The following is a 24,491-nucleotide window of genomic DNA, read 5'->3' as shown; positions in this document are numbered from 1 at the left end:
TATGTTTTTTTGTGGTAACTCATTCCAAATCATGGCACCGCTTTGAAAAAAAACTTTTGGAAGTCCAGACTTTCGTAAATTATAATATACCGTATGTGCTGTTATGTCCCTGTTTATTGCATTTGCATTGCGACTTAAACGCTGAAAAATCTGATACAAAAAGGGTCCTCATCTAGGAAAGAGTGTTGATGATGCTGAGGAGTCAAATGCAATCAAACGTTTCGACGATAGCAGTGATTTAGTTAATCCTACAGACGAGGAGTCGTAGAAAACCTTGCTACGTGCAGCACAGATTCGAAATCACCAAGAAATCGTGCAACTTTCGAAGTCTTTAAGAGACGGAGAAGTTTCGCTCATTTACTACCATCGTAAGTGTCGAAGCCTTTTTACAATGAAAAATGTATTAGATAGATTATCCCAGCAATCATCCAATAGCCAGACTCACCAGGAACAAGTGGCTAGGAGAGTCTTTATTGGAGGATCTTCCAATATTTCCACAACATACGAGCGCATTTGTATTTTTTGTGAAAAGCCAAAATATTTCAATGGTACAAGGAATCGTGAGCCCTTAGTACAATGTCGAGATATGCGTGCAGATAGCTCTATCAGAAAGATTGCTACACAAAAGAATGACAGCAAGATTCTTGCCCTTGCGTCGCGCGAATTAGTTGCAACAGAGGCTTGTTATCACAGGACATGCTAAAGGAGCTGCACTAGACCAGAAGCAAGCGGCAGTGTGAACCCTGATATGAGCAGTGAATATTCGGATGATGAATATGCCCGTCTAGAGTCTGATGCTTACAAGAATCTTTTTGACTTTATAAGATCAGATGTGATAGAAAATTAGAAAAACGTAAGGCTGCTTGAAATGACCCAGTTACTTGTAGAGTATCTAATGTCATTAGGGGCTAAGGAATGTAAGCCATCAACAAAGAAGCAGATCAAAAGGTACATAGAAGCAGAATTCAGTGAATTGATCAAGTTTGAAAACTTGCTAAACAGCAACCGTGTAGTCCTAATCCCTGCTAGCCTAACGCCAGTGCAAATCGCCAGAAATGTACTAAATATCCTTATGGCAGAAAAAGAAACCAAAGGTTCAACAATGAAGATCTCCAATATTCAGAAAGCTGCGGCTGACATCTGCGATGCTATTCTAAACAAAGAAAGCAAAATGTCATGGCCACCGCGCCCTTCAGAGCTCAATGACAGTGCGTTTTTGCATACCTTGCTGACTGGCAGCAAATATTCGTTAGAGATAATCTTCTCAAAGAGACCAGCGGTTGATGAAGTCGTTCGCGCAAGACCTGTTATTTGGAGTAACCAGAGGGAGGATTAAGCCACCTAAACAAATTCTTCTGTGGTATGCTGTAAAAACTCTCACAAACGATGTAGAGCCAGTGTCTATACTAAACCGTTATGGTCATGGTATTTCTTATTCCCAGCTTGAGTATGCAGGTGACCGTCAAGGCCCTAAGCCAAGAACATATGTTGAAGTAAATTGCCAGGAAGCGTTAGAAAATACCCGAAGGAAAAACCTTTTGTGGGTTTTAGTGCGCCTTCTTTCATTTCTCTCACGCAGCCAGATCGGATTACAGCACATTGATTGTGGTATTAGAAGATACAGATGTATTTATTCTTTGAGTGTCATTCAAGTACTTAATTCCGTCTTCAATAGTTTTCAAGTGTGGAACACAAACAAGAGTTAGATACATCAGCATCACGAGTATAGTGCAAGCCATAGGTCAAAATTTGTGCAGCAGTCTCCTTGGCATGCACGCTTATACTGGTTGCGACACAGTAAGTGCTTTTTCTGGACGGGGTAAGATTGGTGCACTTTGAATTGTCAAAGAACAGAGATCCTTTCAGGAAATGTTTGACCTCTTAGGAGTGGAATGGGAATTCTCAGATAATCTATTCCAGATGATTCATAATTTCACCTGTCGTATGTACAGTTCCCGCCCAGGGACAAACAGCATCAATGAGCTAAGATATAGATTGTTCTGTTCAAAGAGATGTATCATCGAGTCCGACCAACGACCGCCTTGCGCTGATTGCCTGTATAAACATGCGTGTCGAGCAAACGAGCAAACTAGCAAACAGGAATGTGGAGGGGAAGAATTGAGAACTGCCCTGAAATTCCGAGTCCCTTAAGACATGGCTGGAATCAGGATGAGAACAAGTTAGGGATTGATTGGATGAGTGGTCAGCCAGCTCCCACAACAGTTCTACCGCTACTTTCTTGTTCTTGCACCAAATCTTGTATAGGCTCCCGAACTATAGCTGCCTTGCGAATGGTCTTAAGTGCACAGACAAGTGCCGGCTCTCCAATTGTGACAACAGACGAGAAAAACAAGCTGTCACAGTAGAAGTCGATGCTGACGAGGACTAGAATATGTGGTCTGATTCTGTTTTTCAGCATTATTTCCTTTGGCTGTCGACATGATAAATAAAATGTGTGTGGATTTATTGACCACAGAAGAATATAGTCATTGCTAGTCGTTGCTACATTTAAACATATGACTTGCCAAATGTATACCCAAAATACATAAAAAACAAGTGGTCATTGTAAGAGGAATTATAACGTTTTGCATGTCAACCTCGGATGTCCAAAAAGCATGACTTCACAGAAAAACCACAATTAGTACCGGTACTTTTGCTAGAGATATGGAGAAATCTCCAGCAAAGCGGAAGAGTTTGTATCTATGGTGTTTCAGTTAACAGCTTTAAGAGCAGCTTCTTTCACAGCTTGAATATGAGGATTTTGCATGTTCCTTTCAGTTTTGATCGTTTTTGGGCACTTTAGGGGACAAAATTGGCATGTTTGGAAATCAAAGATGGCGGATCCAATATGGCCGCCAAAAAGGTAATTTCATATTATAGCAGCGCCATAGGTAGCTATAACACCATAGTCAAGCTAGTATCCAGTTGTCATCTAGAACTATCATTTAACAGATTTTTCAAACAATTAATCCTTATTACTTTAGTTTATATCGACCCTCTGGTTCAGAAGGCTACTTTTCTACGTTACCATGGCAACCAAAACCAAAATCCATCTAATTTTGCTACAAAAGCCTCGAAAATCACTTGCAAAACAGTGGTACCATTTAATCATCTAGATGTGCCACAAAACATGAGTAAAAACATGAGTAAAAACTTATGTACGTACATTTATTCGACATTGTTGAAAGCTGAGTGACGTCACTTCATCACGTGATAAACCCTATAAAACTACTCATTTGACGTGGATATCATACACTGAAATAAACTAGAGGAGTCATAGTTTTTAAAAATATGAGCCACTCTTCGTCCCTCTTTTGGGTACCAAATCATCAAATTTGGGGTCCTGGCCCATGGACTAAAAGAAGAAGTGAATTTTCTGCGCAGAAACAACCTACCTAAAGATCTTAAAAGCAAAAGATCAGTTGCAAGCTTCGCAGCCAAGCCATACTTAGCTGACTCTTAGCTAGATAAGCTACTTTTAATAACTGGTCCACGCGAGGGTCTTCATTCAAGGAAATTAAACTCAGCAAACTGAATCATTAGAAAATACAGAAAACTGCACATAAGTATTTGTTTTGCTCACTTCAGTCAAATTCAGCTCCAGTAATTGTTTACGGGCAAAGAGTCGATTGTTTTGAAGTCACTGCCGGCAGTTGTCGTTCTCTGCTACTTCACAGCGAGTGAAAGGAAAATTTGCGTACAGAAAGATAACAAAACTATGTAATTAAAACTGAAAAAATTAAAGGAAAAAAACCTCTGACTATTATTACTTGAGCAACAGAAAAATGATCGAAGTAGTCTTTTCTCCTCGAGTAAGCTTGCTGGCCTTCTATAGTTCCGAGAAAGTTTTTAAAACTTAAAAGCTTAAAAGCGAACAAGTTTGTTCACTCGCATGCGTTTAATAGCATTACAGTTCTTTGACTGAAGACAAGGATAAAGCTGGTTCTGCAAAGGTAAATAAATCTGGGCATGTAAAAAAAGTAACCATAACTACTAATAACAGATACGAGCAGGTTTTAATTCAACCCGGCGAAAGAAGGCGAAGCACTGGACACAAAGTCAACTCACAAATCGAATGCACAATTATCAGAAAAATACAAACCTGTTTGGAAATGTTCAAAACGTTTTATTCCACCTCAGACTGACGGAATGATCTGTTTTTACACTAACATTGGTTCTGAATCCAAAGTAAATTTCAAGTGACGAAAAAACAACAACAACAAACAAAAGAAAAGCTTTACAAGGAGCAAACGTTCGCACTTCTTGTATTTCATTCAGTCTCAGTCAGAACTCTCACAGCACGAGACAAACAAACGCAGGCGATAAAGGATGCACAGAAGCTTGCGCAGAACATTCTTCCGCCCTGTAAGACCAACATTGACGTCACGTAGTCTCCAGTCTATCACACGGCCATTTCAGAAACGTTTTCATGAAGTCTTCGGAAATCAGTCGGATTTTGATCTTTTATCTTTCTTTAAAGGCTTGGGAAGAAAAATCTTTACCCAAATCTACTTAGGATGGTTCTTTTTAGTCTTTGGTGAGGGTAAAGTGACAAAAGAAAGAAAGTCAATTTTTTGGTACATTTGACCTTTAAACTTATGATATGGCAGACACTTGAGACCAGGCGGTACAGTCTCCCAGATTCATGCAATTATAGCTCTGCTCCATTACATTTGCCCAATTATTTTATTCAACAATCTAACTTATCTATAAACAAACTATGTTAAGTTAAAATGGCTTAGTCTAAATCGATGTGGCATGGGTGTCATTGACCTTCTAATTTCTACTAGATTTGAGTACCTTTTAAGTACCAAAAAAGTGCCGTGAGAAGTTATAGCCGTTCGTGGCTCAGGCTTAACCATTTTCAGATAAGAGTAGGTAAATGAAAGGAGGAAGGATAGTTGTTTGGAACTGTATGAGTGACGATTAAGTTATTTTAATGATACTAAGGCTAGAATTAATTATTGCCAACGAGCCATCCGAGCGAAGACGCTCGGATGGCGAGGCGGCAGCAGAATAGAGCCGTGCAAGACTCGGCTGTAGGCAGAAAAATTCTCGATCGAGCTTCAAAAAGTGTAACCTCATGTAATGTAGATTCCCCTGAGACCAAGTGGTGTGACTGTATGACAGTTTCAGCCAATCAAAAGGCGGTTAACTATACTTGGCGCACATGTGTTCATTCCTCGGCGGCACGCGAAGACTGAAGTTGAATGTGGTACGCTTTTATTATTTATTCACCTAAATCTGGCCCCGGCAGTCAAGGAAAATGGAAACTTGATGCATTGTATTTATTTGGGGGCCATTAATGTAAGGTTTTAACGAAGAGAAGCTTGTAAAACAACAGTTTAAGCAAAGAAAAGTTTTCCATGTGAAACAAGCAATAGCGCTTTATACTAATGACGTCACAAATTTCTGGTCCCTGCTGTGACTCAGACATTTCACCTGACCAGTGTAAGAGTTTAGTATGGGAAAGTCACGTTCGGCAACAAATTTTCGTCGTCTTTGAAGATGTTTATCCTTAAAGGAAACAAAATGCAGCTTGGTTTTGATGATAAATATCCCGAAAATAATCAACGCCTGCCAAGACAGCGTTAAACGTGGAAAAAACTGTACAGATGAGTGGTTGTATTTCTTATGCGGCATCATAATGCTGTGGGTAAAATTATGTTAAAATGTGTGGAGAGTATGGCTTCATAGCTGTGCGTGAAACGGTGCATTTGGTTAAATTTATGGGCAAAGGTTGTTCAATTTTTTTTTTCGAGTGCTTATGTTACGCTACTTAGTACTACAGGATATAAAGTACTAAAGTATTCGTCCCGGATTCATATGGTCTACCTGGCCGCACAACAACAGAACAAACTTACACAATTTCCGGTTTGTGCTAATATTGGTGTGCTTTTCACCTTAGATATTCTGTCACAGGCTTGCGAGAAGCACACCCAAACTCGATTTTCTCTTTAGCCATTTCGGTTTTGGAGTATTACACAGCCAATAATGTTATGTCATGTTTCAGTGCATAGCGGTGCTTTCTGCCTAAGACAGAGAGCTAGGGATCCGATTTCAGTAGCCTTCTTCGAGCGAGTCACTTTATTTTCTGATTTTAACAATTTATTTGAGTTACTGGACCAGGTTTTGCTCCCAATAGCAGTAGTGCCTTTTATATATTGGAATTATGCTCAAAAAACATTTTAAAAACGCTCACTGCGAATTTTATGAACAATTTTCATGTTGGAAACGTATGTTTCCCATACAAAGCCTTGTAGTAGAATGCGAAGTTTGTCTGAGTCACGCGGGGGGTCTAAGGTGACAAAACCTATTTTTAGTAATAGTAGAAAGCGCTATTCTCACCACTAAAAAGGATCAGATTACACGAGGAGATAAGGAAAGCTTGATACGAAGAATAAAGTCGCTTCTGTTGGAAAATCAGATGTTGGGGAAAAAATCTAACCAGTAAATGGAAAAATAAGAATAAAAAAGAATTACAAGCCTAAAGCGAACGACAAAGGATGAGAAAACAACGCTATTTTTTTCCGAAACGTGGCCGAGTTTATAATAAAGTGAAAACAAAATACCGACGTGCCGTACATCGCATGTCCTTGAAAACATTTCAAGCAGCGCAGCGAATCATTCTAAAATTCAATCGGGAACTCGACAAAAAGCCTCGGGAAATTTCAGAGGAGGTTTAAATGATTAAACTGCACAAATATTTTTCTACAAAGTGAAACCGAACCGACACTAATTTTGTAGTGGTAAGAGAAACGATCATTTTTTATATTTCCCTCTAAATATTACCGATCGCTTTCTCTGCAAGTTGTTTTATTCTTTCAAAAAAGTATGCCTCATGACACTTCAAACTTTTATATAGCAGGTTCGTAAAGCCACAGGAGTCTGAGGACTGACTCTTCTCTGAACCTTTATACTTGCATAGCACCTGTTTCGAGAAAATAATCCTTTCAACAGGAAGGGACCAAGAAACTGTCAAATGTTCGAAAAAAGGAATCCATTCCTATGCAAAAATACGCATGATTTGCCCGTTGGCACTCTATCGATAGGTATACCTAGTTGTAAACCTCTTTCTGAGTTCACCAACATGGCAGCCCCTCGAGGCCTCATCCAAACTGTTATTCCTGTATCTTTGAAACCAAAGAGAATTCGAACCTTAGAATATGCATTCAGTATTAAGAACACCATTCTAAGACTACATGTCAAAAATCAGCCAAATCGGTGAGGTACCGTGTTAGGCCGAAGTTCGAATTTTACAGAAAATCACTCGATCTTAATAACTACAAGACGCTACGGAGCTAGCGTACACTTCGGCGTCGTGGTTGTGGAACTAATTAATTGTAAATGCGGAGGAATAGTAAGAAATCAAATATGGTAAGAGTAAGGTGTGAAATTATGGGATTTGTCAGGATAGTCTGAAAAGAGCAACATCCAAGAGGCCTACTTGCCAAAAACTAGCATTTCAGGACAAATTGTCTCCGCGATATTAGCCCAGTTATGCTCTGATGACTCCATACAAATCCTTCTAAAAAAACAATTCTCTATTTTTCTTAGTCACATCAGGCTTCAAAAACAGCATAGCAGTCTCATGTACTGATTAAAGATATGTAAGGCATGGGTAAGGAGTCAATTACGTTGAGCATGGAATTGGCTAAAACTCAAAGTCACGAGTTCGAATGTTTTGAGGATAATTATTCACTGACTATCAGCACGCAGGGATGACGGATTAACACAAGGAAGTTTAACACCAAAGGAACGTAGCCTTTACAGAGCTTTAAGACACAGCATCCACCAACACAAACTTGACTTGAACTTTGAGTAAAACTAAAAAGCCTCTACCAATAATAACAAACTCTCACTTGAACTTAAGATATCTTACGGCTTCCGCGAACTTGTAAACACAGAACCTGAAAATCGACCTTCGTCACACTTGACTAAACACAGCAGTCCAGCTCGTGGGAAAAAACTTAGTTCGTCAAAATAACTCGCTTGGAACTTGTATACCGTTTGACATAAGGTTCTAGGAAATATTAAACAGGCGAATAGTAGTAGCTTTTCGACATATTTTATGATTTCAGTAACTGATGCAAATCTGCTGACTCATGCTGAAATGTAAACATGCCCTAATTAATTATTCATGGCTAATTCAAAAACTTAGAGAACGTTCGAGAAAGTCACGCAACGCATGAAAGCAATTTTACTACGTAACACTCAACAAAGACAAAATGTCTTTGTGCAGCTTTTTGTAACTTTAAATTCATCATAAAACAGTTCGAAAGGAGGGCTCACTCGTGACATGTTTTTCAACACTCGGGGAGAAATTTCGTGTCTCTGCGCGGCCACGAAATATCCTCTATTTATTCCTCGAGTAATTAAAGACTAAACTCGAAGTGATCTCAAGATATCACGAAGTAGTCCGATCTCATTTCGTGAAATAGTTGAAACAAGCCGAAAAGTCACGAACTTGCACGCCCAATCTTGTCCCGAAACTAGTGCATCATTTCATAACAATTTTTCATAGCCCAAACTACCTTGGGTCGCAGTAGCGCAATCGGCTAATCCCTCAACTTAGAGTCTCCTCTGATCTGACGGGTCACATAGGTGAGTCGGTTCAAACCCCGGGAAGGCCAAAATAGTAATTCTGTCTTCCTCGAAAAACTTACAGAATAAATCAAAGAAATCGAAGTGATCTCAGATATCTCGAACTAATTCGGCTCTCACTTCGTCAAATAGCCGAATAGAGCCGAAAACCTACAGACTTTGCTTGCCCAATCTTGTCAAAAAATTGCAACTTTGATACATTCCTGAGCGTCGCGAATCCTTTGCTTCGCGCTCCGCCGAAGTAATAAAATAATAATTTATAGTTCAGGTTTATGGTAGCATAAACAGATGTTAATTAGCCTGAGATTATGCCCTATGAATGCACACATATTGATATACAAGTAACAAATATCATATATATCTCAATTTGTCACAAAATGTTCAACATTTGAATATAAGCTTTTGTAGCAAGTGACTGTAGATACTAACGGTAGCTAGTCCAAAGTACCAAGAAAAAAAAATGAACAGTAACTTGTGGTTCAGTACTTCACGGGCTGGGAATTAAAGGAGTCAATATAATTGGCATAAGGAGGAGCACATGTGCATGATGAGCATGTGATAATATGAATTTAATTGGTATCTTAATTCTAGAAATATCGCGATAATAAGTTACAATGCTTTTTGCCAAAGGAGAAGGATACATTGTAATTATTACAATGTATCCTTAGCACTGTAACTTATTATTGCGATATTTGGAGAATTAAGAAACCAATTCATATTATCACATGCTCATCATGCACATGTGCTCCTCGTTATGCCAATATACTGTCCTTTAATTCCCAGCCATTTCTCTTGAAGGGTTTTGGTTCATTCACAACAGTAACTTTCTTTCCCACCCTTTTGACCGGAACCTTTGTTTTGCTCTTTTATTTAATCTTTAAGTTTACTTAATCCCTGTATTTTGCACGACCACATTGTATATCCAGCAGACTATTTATTTCTGATGAACCCATCTCGACATATATATCTACCTATAAAATAAATATTAATCGTGCATATGATATTGTATTTTGACAAGATATTGCATTCCTTCATTTCTTCCATGAGGGCTAGCTAGTCTCTAGATATCCTGGTCCCCTTACCCCTAGATTTCAGAACTTCCCTGCCACCAGTATTTTGCCCATTACGTCCTTGTGTACGTTCTGTGTGGTGTACCGCGTAAAACCACAATGCGAAACCATCCACCGATCGAAAGAGTTTATTAAATAAAATTTATTTAAATAAATAAATGTAACTGTATATAAACTTCAATAGCTCCTTGAGAGTTTTACAAAAGACTTCAATACCTGAATTTTCAAAATTTGAGAGTCCAAGATGGTCAAAATCATAAGTGAGTTCAAGATTCTCAGACTGCATAATTTATTCTAAATGCCAAGAAGTCAAGACTCAATTAAAATTTTGTGAGATACTGCAAACCATTTTAGTATATGCTTAAACAGTGGATAGTGTTTTTTGTGCGCTCTGATAATGGCTACTCTAAGTCAGGATATCAACTGCTATTCAATGGATGAAATGCAGAGATGCCAACCTCTGGAGATCTACAATCTGGAGACTCTCTTTTTATCACTCCCCCCGGAATTTCATTGGACCCCCCCCCCCCCGACAAGTTGACCCAGCTCCCAATAGAGTACCGAAGTGTGACATCATAGAAAATGAAATTTGTGAAATTATGGGATTTGTTAAGATATTCTAAAAGAACAACGTCTAAGACGCCTACTCGCCAAAAATTAGCAATTTGGGGCAGATTGTCTCTGAGATATTAGCCCAGTTATGCTCCAATGACTCCATACAAATCCTTCTAAATCTTACCTGGTTCCTAATCTTATGAACCAAGCCAATTTTTGAAGGATTTGTATGGAATCGTCACAGCATCACTGGGCTAATATCTCAGAGCCAATTTGCCCCGAATTGCAAATTTTTAGCGAGTAGGAGTCTTGGACGTTGTTCTTTCAGAATATCTTAACAAATCCCATAATTTCACAAATTTCATTTTTATGACGTCATCACTTTGGTACTCTATGGGAATGACTTAAGGTGACTCGACCCAGTTTTTTTGGGAGGGTACCAACCTACTTTGAAGCTCTCTGGTATCCCCACCTTTACTTTTATCGTAAGTATAACACATAGAATGGATAACATAGATCAATCTACAATAACATAAAATTTTTGGCGATCGGAGTAAATGTCACGTGGTTATAATGCCACGCCCCTTTGAGGTCTGAGTCGAAAATCTGCTGTTGCCGGCATTTTTTCGGAAAAATCTCTCGGCTACATATAGTGCGCATTAGTGCCTTGCGCTGAACAGAGTTTCACCAAAATCGAAAAGACCCAATTCGAGAAATTCAGCGGTTTCCAAATTTAGGTCATAATTTATGCGAAAATGATAAGCAAACTTTACACGGATTATATCTAATAAACTATAAGATTTATCTCTGTATTTTGGACATCCTTATAACAGATGGGTCCTTGCAAGTCAGCAAAACAATTTAGGGCCTTGTAAATGCGCGCGATTTCGAACAAAGCAAACATATAGAAATTATATTTTTCGCTATTTGTTGACGTTTGTCAGCGTTTAAGAGTCAATCTCACGAAAAAAGCATTTTCTTAAAAATTCGTAGTTTTTTTTCCTTCAATTTTTTTCAGGGCCACAATTGATTAACTAACTACCCGGACTCTGAATTTCATGGTCATTGAAAAACTGTGACATTATCTTCTATAAGCCCAAACTTGAGTAGACATTGAAGATTTTTAGCGTTTTGGCTGAGTTTGTGCTTTGGGAGTTGTCTATTGTTTCTAGTCTGTCATTATACAGCATTCTTGTTCAGCACGCGTGCAATGACCGCGCTTGGCTGACTTCGGAATGCTCACCGAGATATGATAATTTAGTATGAGAAAATAGAAGGGATTCCCGTCACGAGTTGGTTTAATTATTGGCTTGCATTAAACCTATGAAAAAATGATGATATTTTTTTAATAGTAAGTAGATTTAGTGTGTAGCACTTCTTGATTTTTTTGCAAAGGCACAAGAAGCACTAGAATTGATTAAAAATTGTGAGTTAAACCTCTATGTATCATGCGATGGCCTGTCTCACTGTACCAAAATTATCATATTCGGAAGTCAGCCAAGCGCGGTCATTGCACGCGTGCTGAACAAGAATGCTGTATAATGACAGACTAGAAACAATAGACAACTCCCAAAGCACAAACTCAGCCAAAACGCTAAAAATCTTCGATGTTTACTCAAGTTTGGGCTTATAGAAGGTAATGTCACAGTTTTTCAATGACCATGAAATTCAGAGTCCGGGTAGTTAGTTAATCAATTGTGGCCCTGAAAAAATTTGAAGGAAAAAAAACTACGAATTTTTAAGAAAATGCTTTTTTCGTGAGATTGACTCTTAAACGCTGACAAACGTCAACAAATAGCGAAAAATATAATTTCTATATGTTTGCTTTGTTCGAAATCGCGCGCATTTACAAGGCCCTAAAGCGTTTTGCTGACTTACAAGGACCCATCTGTTATAAGGATGCCCAAAATACAGAGATGAATCTCATAGTTTATGAGATATAATCCGTGTAAAGTTTGCTTATCATTTTCGCATAAATTATGACCTAAATTTGGAAACCGCTGAATTTCTCGAATTGGGTCTTTGCGATTTTGGTGAAACTCTGTTCAGCGCAAGGCACTAATGCGCACCATGTGTAGCCGAGAGATTTTCACGAAAAAATGCTGGCAACAGCAGATTTTCGACTCAGACCTTAAAGGGGCGTGGCATTATAACCACGTGACATTTACTCCGATCGCCAAAAATTTTATCTTATATTGTAGATTGATCTATATGTTATCCATTCTATGTGTTATACTTACGATAAAAGTAAAGGTGGGGATACCAGAGAGCTTCAAAGTAGGATGGTACCCCCTAAAAAAAACTGGGTCGAGTCACCTTAAGACATTATAAGAAGTCTTACATGAGGTGCATACTATCAAAATTTGCAATCATCATTTTCCAGAAATAATCTTTGTCTGTGACTAAATGCGTGCACAAATGCCCCAGAAACAGTACTATGAATGAGAAAAATTCAAGTTTTGAGCTAAAAATGGGCTGAATCTCAAACTAAGGCACAGAAAAGCTCAAAAGATGATTTTATCCGGGAGATATGGTGACCCGTACGGGAGAGCGGGAGATTGGTGCCATATCCAGGAGACTCCCAGATAATGCGGGAGAGTTAGTATATATGGAAGTGACCTGATAAATTTACATGCAGTATTGTAACTCCGAAACCCTAATAAAGTTAACACAAAATAAGCCATTACCATGAAGTTCCAAATGTATGTAGAGCTCCATACATGAGTATTCTCTGAAAAAAAAATGATGGCAAATGTAACTATGCAATAAGCATAGTATTGTGTCACCTTTAAAATTCTCTACCCAACAGAAATTTTTTTTTTATGGGTATAGTGCTGGAAGATTTACCTTAGCATTAGCCGATCATTATACATTTCTGGGAAACTGGCGACTTACCACACCCCTAAGCCAACATTTTGCCCTGAATGAGAAGCAAGTGTTAATGCTGCCTTAGGGGAGGAGTATGTGGGTAGTTTCCCAGAAAGGTATAATGATCCGCCTTAGCAATGTCAGTTGTGATGGTTGCCGAAGTCTTGGTCTTCTGTGGTGTAGGTTGGTGCTGTTTCTGCTTTACAATGGTGTTAGCTAGGTGTGCACAGTTTCTTCTTCTTATACAGTCGACTCTCTCTTAACGGACACCTCTGTAAAATGGACACCTAGAGTTGGTCCCTGCCTTTGCTTATTCCCTTTCTTTGACTCTTTGTAAGACGGACATCTCTCTAAGATGGACACTTAGCGCCGGTCCCAGAGGTGTCCGTCTTGGAGAGAGTTGACTGTAGTGCCGTTGGGTCTCTTCACCTCATACAAGTGAGGTTTCTCTGCAGCTTTTACTATGAGACATCCAGGCTCAGCAGGTCCTTGATGTACACTTCTGTGCCAGGATCTGTTGGGTTCAAAGGCAGGGCTCTTTGCCTGGTGTGTTTAAATCCTTTAGTTATTACTTGGCAAACCTGGCAAATTCAAACTGAAAGCACTGTTCAGATCACACTTTTTGGGGGTTCTCGATTTGCTACTTTGTTGCAAATATGGCCCTCAGTGTCCTGATGATGTCAGTTGACTTTGTTGTTTTTTCCATGCCTGCCACTTTCACATACCTTGAAAAGTAGTCAAAAGCTACCAGGTAGCCCATGCCTTTCAATTCATGGAGGACTGAAGCCACCTTCTGCCAGGAACAATGGGGGTGCCATCAACTTTTTTTAATTGTAGACACGGCTTGATGCGGAGTTTTATGAGCTCAACAAAATTTTATGTCATCTGACCATTAAATTATTATTAAAATGGTACCCTTTTGAGGGTTCATTTACAGTTTATAGTTAATAGGTTTTGCTATTAATCGTGGCTGTTTAGAGTAGTCCCCTGAAAAATTAGGCAACTAAAAAAGGGATCTAAATCTGCAATACATTACCAATAATTTTGACCTTTGCAAGTAGTGCAGTCTCTTTTCCCAACATGTTCAACTCATTATATCAGGAAGGGGTTGTGATCAGAGATGCCGAGACCTTCTTTATAAGTCTGAGACTTTGAGGCAAGTTTTAATTCCTGAACCGAAATAACCAGACAAGACAAACCGTAGTACTCACCAAAATCACTTTCAATGTTTGGAGATCAAATCAGATTTTGTTATTTAGACCCCCATAACAGTGTGCAGAGTTAAGGTGTTTAAAGTTCTCGAACATTTGGTAAAGAGCAACTTAAACTGTGTTTGCTCCACTTGTAGTAGCTGACTTCTTATTCTACCTATTTTTTTTAATTTAAGGATTGTTAAAGGATTTGAAGAAAGACAACGATAACTCACGAGACAAACTTGAAGGTATGTTGGCCATTAAAAGGGTTTAATAATCAATTCCCTAGTAAAATTAAGAAGGCTGAACACAGTTTTGGCAGTTTGTGAGTGTATTCATTTGCCAAATCATGGCGAGAGAAAGGTTGCAGCTCACAAGCTGAAACTTGGCAAGTGAAAAATATACTGATGAAAGATTTTGATTTACAGGGAAAATTTGTCGTTTTCGTAGTTTCCATGGCAACATGAACGATTGAATACAACCTTAAAATTTCACTTTTGCTTAGTTTACATAAAATTCGCTCATTAGATTTTCCTATAAACTTGCACACAGCTTACTATAGTTAATCATTACCATTTGAAACTTATTTGACCAAATTTTAACAGACAGGTTTTTAGATATTCAATAATGTAATTGTTCTGTAATTATTAAACTTGTCACAAAATTGTCTGTTCAACCTTCATTTTAAAGTTCTTATTATTTAAAATACGTTAAAAGTAAAAATTCTGCCAAATACCACAAAATTTTAATAAGTAGATTTTGAGAAATCCTCTTCTGTGTACCACTGCTTTTTTGCCGCCATGTTTGTGTGTCTTATTTGAAACGCACGCCGTCACACGAGTTACCGCTGACCGCCCACAAAACTGTGCTCAACCACTTTAAGAGACCTTCGTTAAGGTGACTCGGTCCGTTGGGGTGGGGGTGGGGGTGGGGGGACTCTCAGTCGTTATTACAATCAGTATGGTCGACTTCTTAACTCTTCATCTCCCCCTACAGTGAAAAAACATGTTCTCATTTAGCGTGATCAATTTACATTTTCTTTGTTTTAAGCTCAGTATCGTACATGTACATTACCATACACAAAAACTGGAACTAAAACAAAAAGTAGTATTTTGAAACACTAAATTTTGAACAAGGATAAAATTGAACCTCAAAATTTACCTTTTATCATAATGCAAATATAACTCAAGAACGTGTACTGTGACGTTCAATTAAAAATGTTTGCGTTTCGTATACATTACTTATCCCCAAGCCAACGAGTCAAGTTTTCCTTGAACTTTCATTTTTAATCTTATTTTTATTCTGATGGATTTTAAGTCTGATGTTGTTTCTGTTGTATTGGTTCTATTTTTTTTTATTATTTTTGTTACGTGGCATTTCCCGAGTAACCGCGCACGCCTTCTCCTCCTCCACTTAAAGATCAAGTGCCCACTCCCATTATCACACCCATGATAAGAAACTCTCGAACCTTTGCGGTGTTATTGTCACTACTTGCCTGATGAGCAGAAAAGATACTCTTACATATCCCCCTATGGCATGTATCTACAGGGTTTATTCGCAACTTTTGTATTGCCCATAATACACTTTGTTTGCGCTCTGGTTTGTGTAACAATTTTTTCCCAATTTCTCCTGGGTGTTACAGCCGTTTGAAGACAAATTAAAGCCCAAGCGTATGCAGAATTTGGAGGGGGGCAAACAAGATACATTATGGGCAATGCAAAAGTGGTGAATGGATATTTAATGTTGATATTACACAGAACAGCTAAAGAACATGAATGATCAGATCCTCGAAAGTGAGAGAAAAATCAGGGACAAACTAGAACGTTTGACAGCAGATCCGGTAGAGGAAGCAAACCAAGAAAAAGGTATGTTTACTTATAAACTTTGTTATAAAAAGACAAGAAGCCACCTTGGCTGTACCTTATAGAAGCTGTGTCACATTCTAACCTGCGCATTTTACAAACAATTTTATATCAAGCTGCTTTCAGCCTATGCGGATCGGCTCACTGTTTTCTTCCCGGTATTCCAAACTGTTTATTACTTTTTATTCTCTTCTGACCAGTACACTTTCCTTTCCTTTTTTTCGTTTTTTCCATGTAACAAACAGGTGTCCAGTTAGTTTACGAAGAGCAAAATTGACTCAAGGCCTCATTCCTGTAGCAACCAAGTCACAACATTGCAACTGACTGAGTGAGAGACAAGAGAAATAACAAAAGTGTTGTCCAATCAGCGTGCAAAGAAAGTAGTGTCCGATAGCCCGGGGCTAGTGGATTTTGCTATCGGGCTAGTGAAATCTGTTTTTAACTTGCCCGACAGGCAAGTGATGTTCTTTGAGGAATTCGAATAACAGAAGAAGTGTGAAATCAATTCTGCTCGACGAAAAGCTTTTGGGGCTAGTTGAAATGACATCTGGGCTAGTAAATGCTAGCTTCAGCTTGCCCGAATGGCAAGCTGTAAAAATGAATTTCTTTGCACCCTGCCAATAAGGTTCTGATGAAAAAAAAAAAAAAAACAAAACAAAAAAAACACATTACACTTATCGAATATCCTTTCAAGGGAGAAAAACAATGTTTCTCTTATCTGTCGGCCCCTAAAAGTATATGGACATATTCCTTTCATCTGTTGATATCATAGAGTTTTCCTCTTTTCTTGGCCTTTATGAAGCAATATGCCTTCATTCACTGTACCATCCGTCAGTGCCTAAAATCAAACAAGCTTTATTGTTATAATTTGAACAAGAACTAACATTTCAATGTACAGATAAAAGTTTTTTCAAACGAAGTTGCCATAAAGTATCTAGGGTTCATTGTTCTTCGACATGTGTAGGTTTACATTTATCATTCTTCGTCGCTTTCGTCATAGAACCGTATTAGGTCCTCATTGTCACTGTAGTGACCATTTGATACTAATGTTAATTTCATTATACCGTGCCCCAGTCGTTGGGACGGCAATACCACATTTGAGAAACGAGTGAATAGTGATCAGTAATGGTATCCTTTCATCGACGCCGGAGAGATTTCTTGCCAAGTTTGCCCTCCGGCCATTTTGTCAAAAGAACCAGCGGTTTTTAATTGCATAAGCGCGCTCAGTGATCTCTAAAGAGAAAATGGAGGGTCTGCGAACAGGCTAAACGTCAATAGGCTGGACCTTACCTTTTGTCTCTGGTGGGACTAAGGCAAGAATATTCTTACATGATCCTGAACGTCGAGAAATTAAAGTTACGGAGCAGGGAGAATTCACTGAGGATGAAAGCTACATTATGCTTTTTGCGCAGTTGTGGTCAATTTGTTTATTTAATTAATGTCACATTTTAGCCATCCGAAAGTAACGGTTATCTGAAAGTTACGGCCTCCCAAAGGTTGCGGCCCCTCTGGCCTGCTAATTCCGAAAGTAACGGAGGCTGCTACTTGCCAATCTCTACTGTAATACAAATATTGAGTCATAAAATTCATTTCATTTACTGCATGACACAATTAAAAAGACACTGAACGTTTTTCTTTTTGCTGAAGAGATAATAATCTTTCTCAATACTTTTTTCTTGTTATAATTTAGACTGCAAAACAGTCCGTATTTTTGCGTATTCAAGTGCGCGGAAACATAAGGTCTGGAGCGAGGCTCTGAAAAAGGCTCGCGCGCACACTACGCTTTACCGATTTTGAGAAAAAACCGACTTCTTTGCAGTCTAGTTATAATTGTACTATTCGACTTACAATGAATGTCTTCCCCAGAAAAAATCAGAGATGACCTCGAAGACATCAAAAGCGAACTAGGAAGGATGGGCGAGAAATTGAGAACTTCAGCAAATGAAGGTAATTTGCCTATAGGTAGTATTAGTATTGTAGTATTTCAAGCAATGGAGATTTTGAGTGAATTTACTTCTTTTGACAGAAAAATTTGAAGAGAGTAACAGGCTTTGCGATTTGCTAGGAAAATTCCCATAATCGTGAGATTACAGGTACAAAAGGTCCCAAGTTTTAATCCCGTGCGTTCGAGCCAAACTTGGCCATCCGGCTTGTCCCGGTATTCATTGACACGGCGAGGAATTTTTTCTGCCACCCCATGGATGGGATGCTAGTCCAAGGCATGTTTACCCGTAGCATTAAATTCCCTGGTACCCATGTATACACTTATGTGGAATGAGGCACATTGAATGCAACACAGTGACTGCCTCAGGGCTTGAGCCTGGAACTCTCGATCCAGAGTTCACACTAACCATTAGGCAACCACGCCACCCATTACCTATTTCAATACTTAGTATTTTTTAACTAACGGAAGTTTGCTAAAAATTTTTATCCCCAGACAGAGGAAAATTTGAGGAGATTAAAGGTGAAATAACAGCCATTAGAGAAAAGTTAGATGCCTTGACATCAGCGGGACAAGAAAGCAATGATCAAGGAACATGTAAGATCTGCACATAAGTTCTGCACTTAAGGACTATAAACAGTGTCTGCGTCAATCACTTGGCCGTTTTAATCGGGTTGTATTTAGAAAAAAACAAAAAGAGCCATACGGGGAAATTGGCGAAAGTCCGCAATGGAACACACAGTTGCAGCTCTCAGTTACGCGACCACCTGAGAAATTCGAAAAAGTGGTCGTAATTAGAGCTGGTCGGGAATGAGCTCTCGTAAGCGACCGCATTGTAAACAATACGGTGTAGTCCCTTACGAGAGCTTCAGAAAATCATTAATAATTCATAAAGAAAAAAACGAAAGAAATTGATGTTTAATGAGTGTCTTTTATACCTGATAAAGACACAGCTAAACTTTACGTCCAATTTTTTAGATCATTAGCGCACTGTGTAGTTTCATTTAAGTGTTGATTTATATGAATAAGACTCTGAGTCACGTGGCCGCTGAGTGGTCGCTTACGAGAGCTAAAAAACAAAGGAAAAGTCCAGTTAAGTACATGATTCCAAAAGTGGTCGCGGTCGCTTATGGGATTGGTCGCTTAACGAGAGCTTTTCATTACAAAGTGTAAGTCGCAGTTCAAACGTGGTTTCACAAAGGTGGTCGTAACTAGAGCTGGTCGCTTTCGAGAGTGGTCGCAAGGAGAGCTTCGACTGTATTATTGGATTTTGATTTATGTTTACAAAGATCATTATATAACATAATATAGAATGTACTGGCTATTGCAAAGGTAGATACCGGTTAATAAATGTCGATCAGTGTTATTTTACTCCAGAAGTATTCTTCAAAAACTTTTCCTGATGAATCAAACAGGAATGTCATCAGAATAACTGAGCCGTGATGGGATACACCCTTTGCAGATTATACAATTAGAATTAGAATATGGTAAGAGATAAGAACAACTACAGTAGAACCCCGACAACTCGAACTAAGGGTTGATTTCCAGTGTCGCGTAATTTTTACGTGCATACGTGCGTAAAATTTACGTTCGTAAATAAAATAGAGACAATACATGAAAGGTCGCTCGTGCGCGTAAAATTGAACTTCGCTCAACTTCTCGTTTAAGCTCAGCACTCATTATCTTGCCTCTATTTTATTTACGTCTGATTAAAATTTACGTGCGTTAACGTGCGTAGCCAAAAAGGCGTCAGTGGAAATCAACCTTAATTCCCATTTCCCTTGGATTTCTCCCCACTTGTCAGTCATTTTTACTCAGATGACTCGCTAACTCGAACTAAATTTTCTTTCCAGTGATCTAAATTTCATTGAAACTTACCCAATGACTCGAAGTAAGTTAAATTTGCACTGCACTACAGGGTGTCCCAAAAGTTCGTTCCTCTAATATCATGCGCTACAACTTTTGATCAAAACTTTATTTTTACATGAAATTTCTAAAAGATGTTTATTGCTCTATCGGGTACTTGTATTCAGAAGTTCAGTAACCAGCATGCCCTTTGTTTTTTATCACATTCCGTAAAGACGTTGCGGCATCGAGTTGGATAAGTCATGTAGCGCCGGTAGAGGCCCAGATGTTCCATTTTGAGGTTTTTTATCACCTGGTACGGAAGAGCCTTTTCGACCCCCAAACAATATCATTTCTTAGATTACGTAGTTGAAAAAAAATATATGTATATGTATTTTGGGCGTTCATCCAAAAAAGAAAGCCTTTCCACAGTGAGGCTTTAGTATATCTTTACAAATTCGAGACGAGCGCGCTGAACGTTAACGGTGCTTGGTTGACTGAGCAGAGCTTTTTTTGCCATACCAGACGCCTCCAACCCTCCCTTTTCATAAACCTGCTCCAGACCTGGCTTGCTAACTGTTGAGGCTACCTTGCCAAGTTTTTCTTTTGCACGTAGCCTTTAGCTGCTTTATTTAGGACTTTCAGTCTTTCCCTTCATTTCTTGTCTTCAAAATCTTCATTTCTCGATGACCATTTTACCACCCAACATTCGGATTTTTGCCATTTTTTAGAAATTTTTTTAAACTGATAAGCTAGTAGATCAAAGTATACATGATTATGTTCTCGGCGTAGGTGACCGTTTTCGAGTTAAGGGGGTTTATCTTTCATGATATTCACCAAAAAGACGAGGAAGGAGTTCGAGCAATAGACCTCTTTAGCTTCTATGTTTTGTTTTTCCCAACACAGGTCATGTGATAATACTCTAGAGAACTGTTTCTTTCTAATTATATCTTATTCACGGCATAACTACGCACAATCTTAAGAAGAGACAAAGGGTCAAGTTCCTCTGGGTCCTCTATTGGGAAAACAAAACATACAAGCTAAAGAAGTCTATTTGGCCTACAAAATGCCAAAAATATGAGATGGGAAAATATACTCGCACACACGCGCCTTTGGCGTGAAAGTACCCAAATCGAATATTCGAGTCAAAAGATGGCACAACAAGTATGAACTATTAAATTAGATTGCAAGAAATCAACTTTCTTCCCCACCTCAGTCGTCCCCTCGCCCCCCCCCCCCCCCCCCCCGTTCAGTTTACCTTTTTCTTCAAACTCATCCTGTTATTTGACCTTTTCCCTCACTAAAGAGCCATGGCCCCAGGCTATGGAGTGGGCATGAATTTTGCCGAAATGATTGGTTATAATTTTATAGGAAATGATTGAATGTTTTTGTTTGTTTGTTTGTTTTTAAGGCAAATCTAAAGTTCAGCTAGGGGCAAGCAGTGATCCCGCAGGTGCTAGGAGTGAAGCTTTAGATTCAAGCAAAAGAGTTCTCCATGATCAAGGTGTATACCAGCGTTTTATAAATATAAATAAGATCACAAAATAGTTGCATCTTGAGAATTTATAGGGAACCTCTCTACTCTGGCCACCTTGGAGATCGATCTAAGTGACCATTGCCTCATATGAGGTACAAACAAGAGTGAATGTATTGTATCCTGGAATTACAAATCAGATAACCTAAAGTTAAAATATGTATAGAGGACTTAATGACCTGATATATCTACATGCAGTATTGTAAGTCAGAAATCCTAATGTTGAAAGTAGCGCCACATACTCCATACATTCGAGTATTCACTGAAAAAAATGTAACTATGCAATAAGCATAGTATTATGTCACCTTTTAAAATTCTCTACCCAACTGGTATTTTTTTTGTTATGGGTAAGTGCTTGTAGATTTACAATGTACTTTAGCATCGGCAATGTTTGTTGTGACAGTTGTTGAAGTGTTTGTCTTGTTTGGTTTAGGTTGGTGCTGTTTCTGCTTTGGCAATGGTGTTAGGTGTACACAGTTTCTTCTCCTTATGGTGCTTGTGAGTGTCTTCACCTCATACAAGTGAGCTTTCTCTGCAGCTATTACTACGAGATATTCAGACGCTGGAGGTCCTTGATGTAAACTTCTATTCCGGAATCTGTTGGGTTCAAAGGAAGGGTTCTGTGCCTGCTGTTGAAAGAGGACTGCAGGCGCTTTAGCGTACTTAATTGTCCATTTTGCTCACAGTGATTGCAGATCAGGCCACCTTGGATCAAGCTGAGTGTGAAATGTTTTTGTACACTTTTTCCGTTCTGCCTTTCCTTTAGCAGCTTGGGGGGAAGGTACTGGCATGCTGGTGGCGTTGATCTGTAAGCGAGCAGCCCTTTTCCAGGGTCCTTTTCTTTTTTAAGATATTCTTGGCTGTACAGACGTTACGCTTGACTTCTCTATTCAGCTGGGGGAAAATCTTGGAGTACTAGTGGTGTGTTTAAATCCTTTATTTATTCTTTGGAACAACTGGTGAATTCTGATATGTCAAACTGAAAAACTTGTTCAGATCACACTTTTTCGGGGATCTCTTGTACCGTGTGGCAAATATGGCGCTCAGTGCCCCAATGATCTCAGTTGACTTGTTGTTTTTTTCATGGCTGCCACTTTTACATACCTTGAAAAGTAGTCAAAAGCTACATGTATCAGGTAGTCCATGCCTTTCAATTCGAGGAGGACTGAAGCCACCTTCTGGCAGGAGCAATAGAGGTGCCGCAATATGCTGTTCAGGCCTCTTGTCTATGTGTAGTGCGCATCTCTGGATTGTTGCACTAGTTCCTGGTCATCTCTGCTTTCCCGTGGCACCACACTCTCGGCATTTTGCAATCCTGTAGTGTCCTTTATGGATCTTTGCGAGGATTTCTAATCACACGGAGGTGGGAATGACGATCCTCTTGAATCCTCCAGGGTCTGTGCAATACTGTACTGCCAGTAGGTTTTTATGGCATCCTTTTTTATTAATGAGTGCTTGTCAGGCCACTTCTTGAAGCAGTAAGTTGTGATCTTCCTAAACACGGAATCTACTTCTTTGGCTTCCATAATCTGTTAAAGTCTTTCTTCTGAGACTGCTAGTAATAAGATGACACTTGCAATGTCTGCCATCATCTCCTTATCATCTTTTTTAAGTGTAGACACACACGGCTTGACACGAAGTTTTATGACCTGCACAAAATTTTATATCATCTGAATATAAAATAATTATTAAAATGGTATGCCTTTAAAGGTTTATTCACAGTTTAGAGTTTATAGTTTTTGCTATTAAAAGTGGCTGTTTAGATTGGTCCCCTGAAAAATGAGACAAATCCCAAAAAGGGATGTAAATATGCAAAACACTACTAATGTCTATGACTTTTTACGTTCGCATGTAATGTAGTCTCTTTTGCCAACATGTTCAACTGATTATATCAGGAATTAAGGGGTTGCAAATTCAGTAATAGGGTCAAAGATGCCGAGACCTTGTTTGTAAGTCTTAAGACTTTGAGGCCAGTTCTAATCCCCAAGACAGAAATAACCACCCAAGACAAAACTCACCAAAATCACTTGCAATGTTTGAGATCAAATCCGATTTGTTTTAAATTTAGACCCCCCATAACAGTACAGAGTTAAGGTGTTTAAACAAAACAAACATTTGGTATTTAGCAACTTGAACTGTGTTTTTTTCACTATCTTATTGTACCTATTCTTTCATTTAAGGATTGTTAAAGGAACTGAAGAAAGACGGCGATAATTCACGAGACAAACTTGAAGGTATGTTGGCCTTTAAAAGGTTTTAATAATCTATTCCCCTCTAAAATTAAGACACCTTCTATAAGATGACTCAGTCTGTTGGGTGGGGGAATCCCAGTCGTTATGAAAATCAGTAGGGTAGCCCTCTTAACTCCTGACAGAATAAGAGTTACGACCTCCTCAGTCATATAAAATGTTCTCATTTTGTGTGATCAGTTTTCATTTTCTTTTTTGTGCTCAGTATCGTACATTACCATACACAAAAACTTGATATTTTTGCTGAAAACAAAATTTTGAACAAGGGTAAAACTGAACCACAAAATTTACCTTGCATCATAATGCAAGCCTGACGTAAGAACTTACGTTGACATGCAATTAATACTGTTTGGTTTACATATAAATACTTATCCCCAAGCCAACGAGTCAAGTTTTCCCTATACTTTCATTTTCAATCTTATTTTTATTTACATGGATTTAAGCACTTCTTGAGTAATTGCCCTTACCTCCTTTTCCTCTACTTAAAGAACATGAAGCGACCACACACTCATGATAAGAAACTCTCGAACCTTTGAGGTGTTATTGACAACTTGCCTCATGAGCAGTAAAGATAGGTTTACATGTCCTGCTATATTGCATGTATCTACAGGGCTTATACGCAACTTTTGTATTGCCAATAATACACTTTGTTTGCACTTTGCTTTATTTTTTGTAACCATTTTTTCCTAATTTCTCCCGGGTGTTGCAGTCGTTGCACACAAATTGAAGTCCAAGCTTATGCAAAATTTTGGGTGCATTATGTGCATTT

At 38.7% G+C, this 24,491-nt stretch overlaps 2 protein-coding genes across 2 annotated transcripts in view; one reads left to right on the top strand and one right to left on the bottom strand.

The window, feature by feature from the left end:
* The window catches only part of LOC140950232 (T-complex protein 1 subunit theta-like), a 295,708-nt gene that overhangs the window by 230,871 nt on the left and 40,346 nt on the right, over positions 1–24,491 (bottom strand). The gene's annotated exons all lie outside the window — the stretch shown is intronic.
* The window catches only part of LOC140950110 (uncharacterized), a 154,273-nt gene that overhangs the window by 118,333 nt on the left and 11,449 nt on the right, over positions 1–24,491 (top strand). Inside the window, exons 4-8 of the mRNA XM_073399288.1 lie at positions 16,048–16,155; positions 18,019–18,099; positions 18,590–18,691; positions 21,351–21,443; positions 23,654–23,707. Of these exons, the coding sequence (XP_073255389.1) occupies positions 16,048–16,155; positions 18,019–18,099; positions 18,590–18,691; positions 21,351–21,443; positions 23,654–23,707 (438 nt within the window). The remainder of the gene's footprint in view (positions 1–16,047; positions 16,156–18,018; positions 18,100–18,589; positions 18,692–21,350; positions 21,444–23,653; positions 23,708–24,491) is intronic.

This window comes from Porites lutea, chromosome 1, assembly GCF_958299795.1.
Source record: "Porites lutea chromosome 1, jaPorLute2.1, whole genome shotgun sequence".
Lineage (NCBI taxonomy): Eukaryota > Metazoa > Cnidaria > Anthozoa > Scleractinia > Poritidae > Porites > Porites lutea.
Note: the sequence above shows the minus strand (reverse complement) of the source record. Positions and strands in the feature narration are given on the sequence as shown.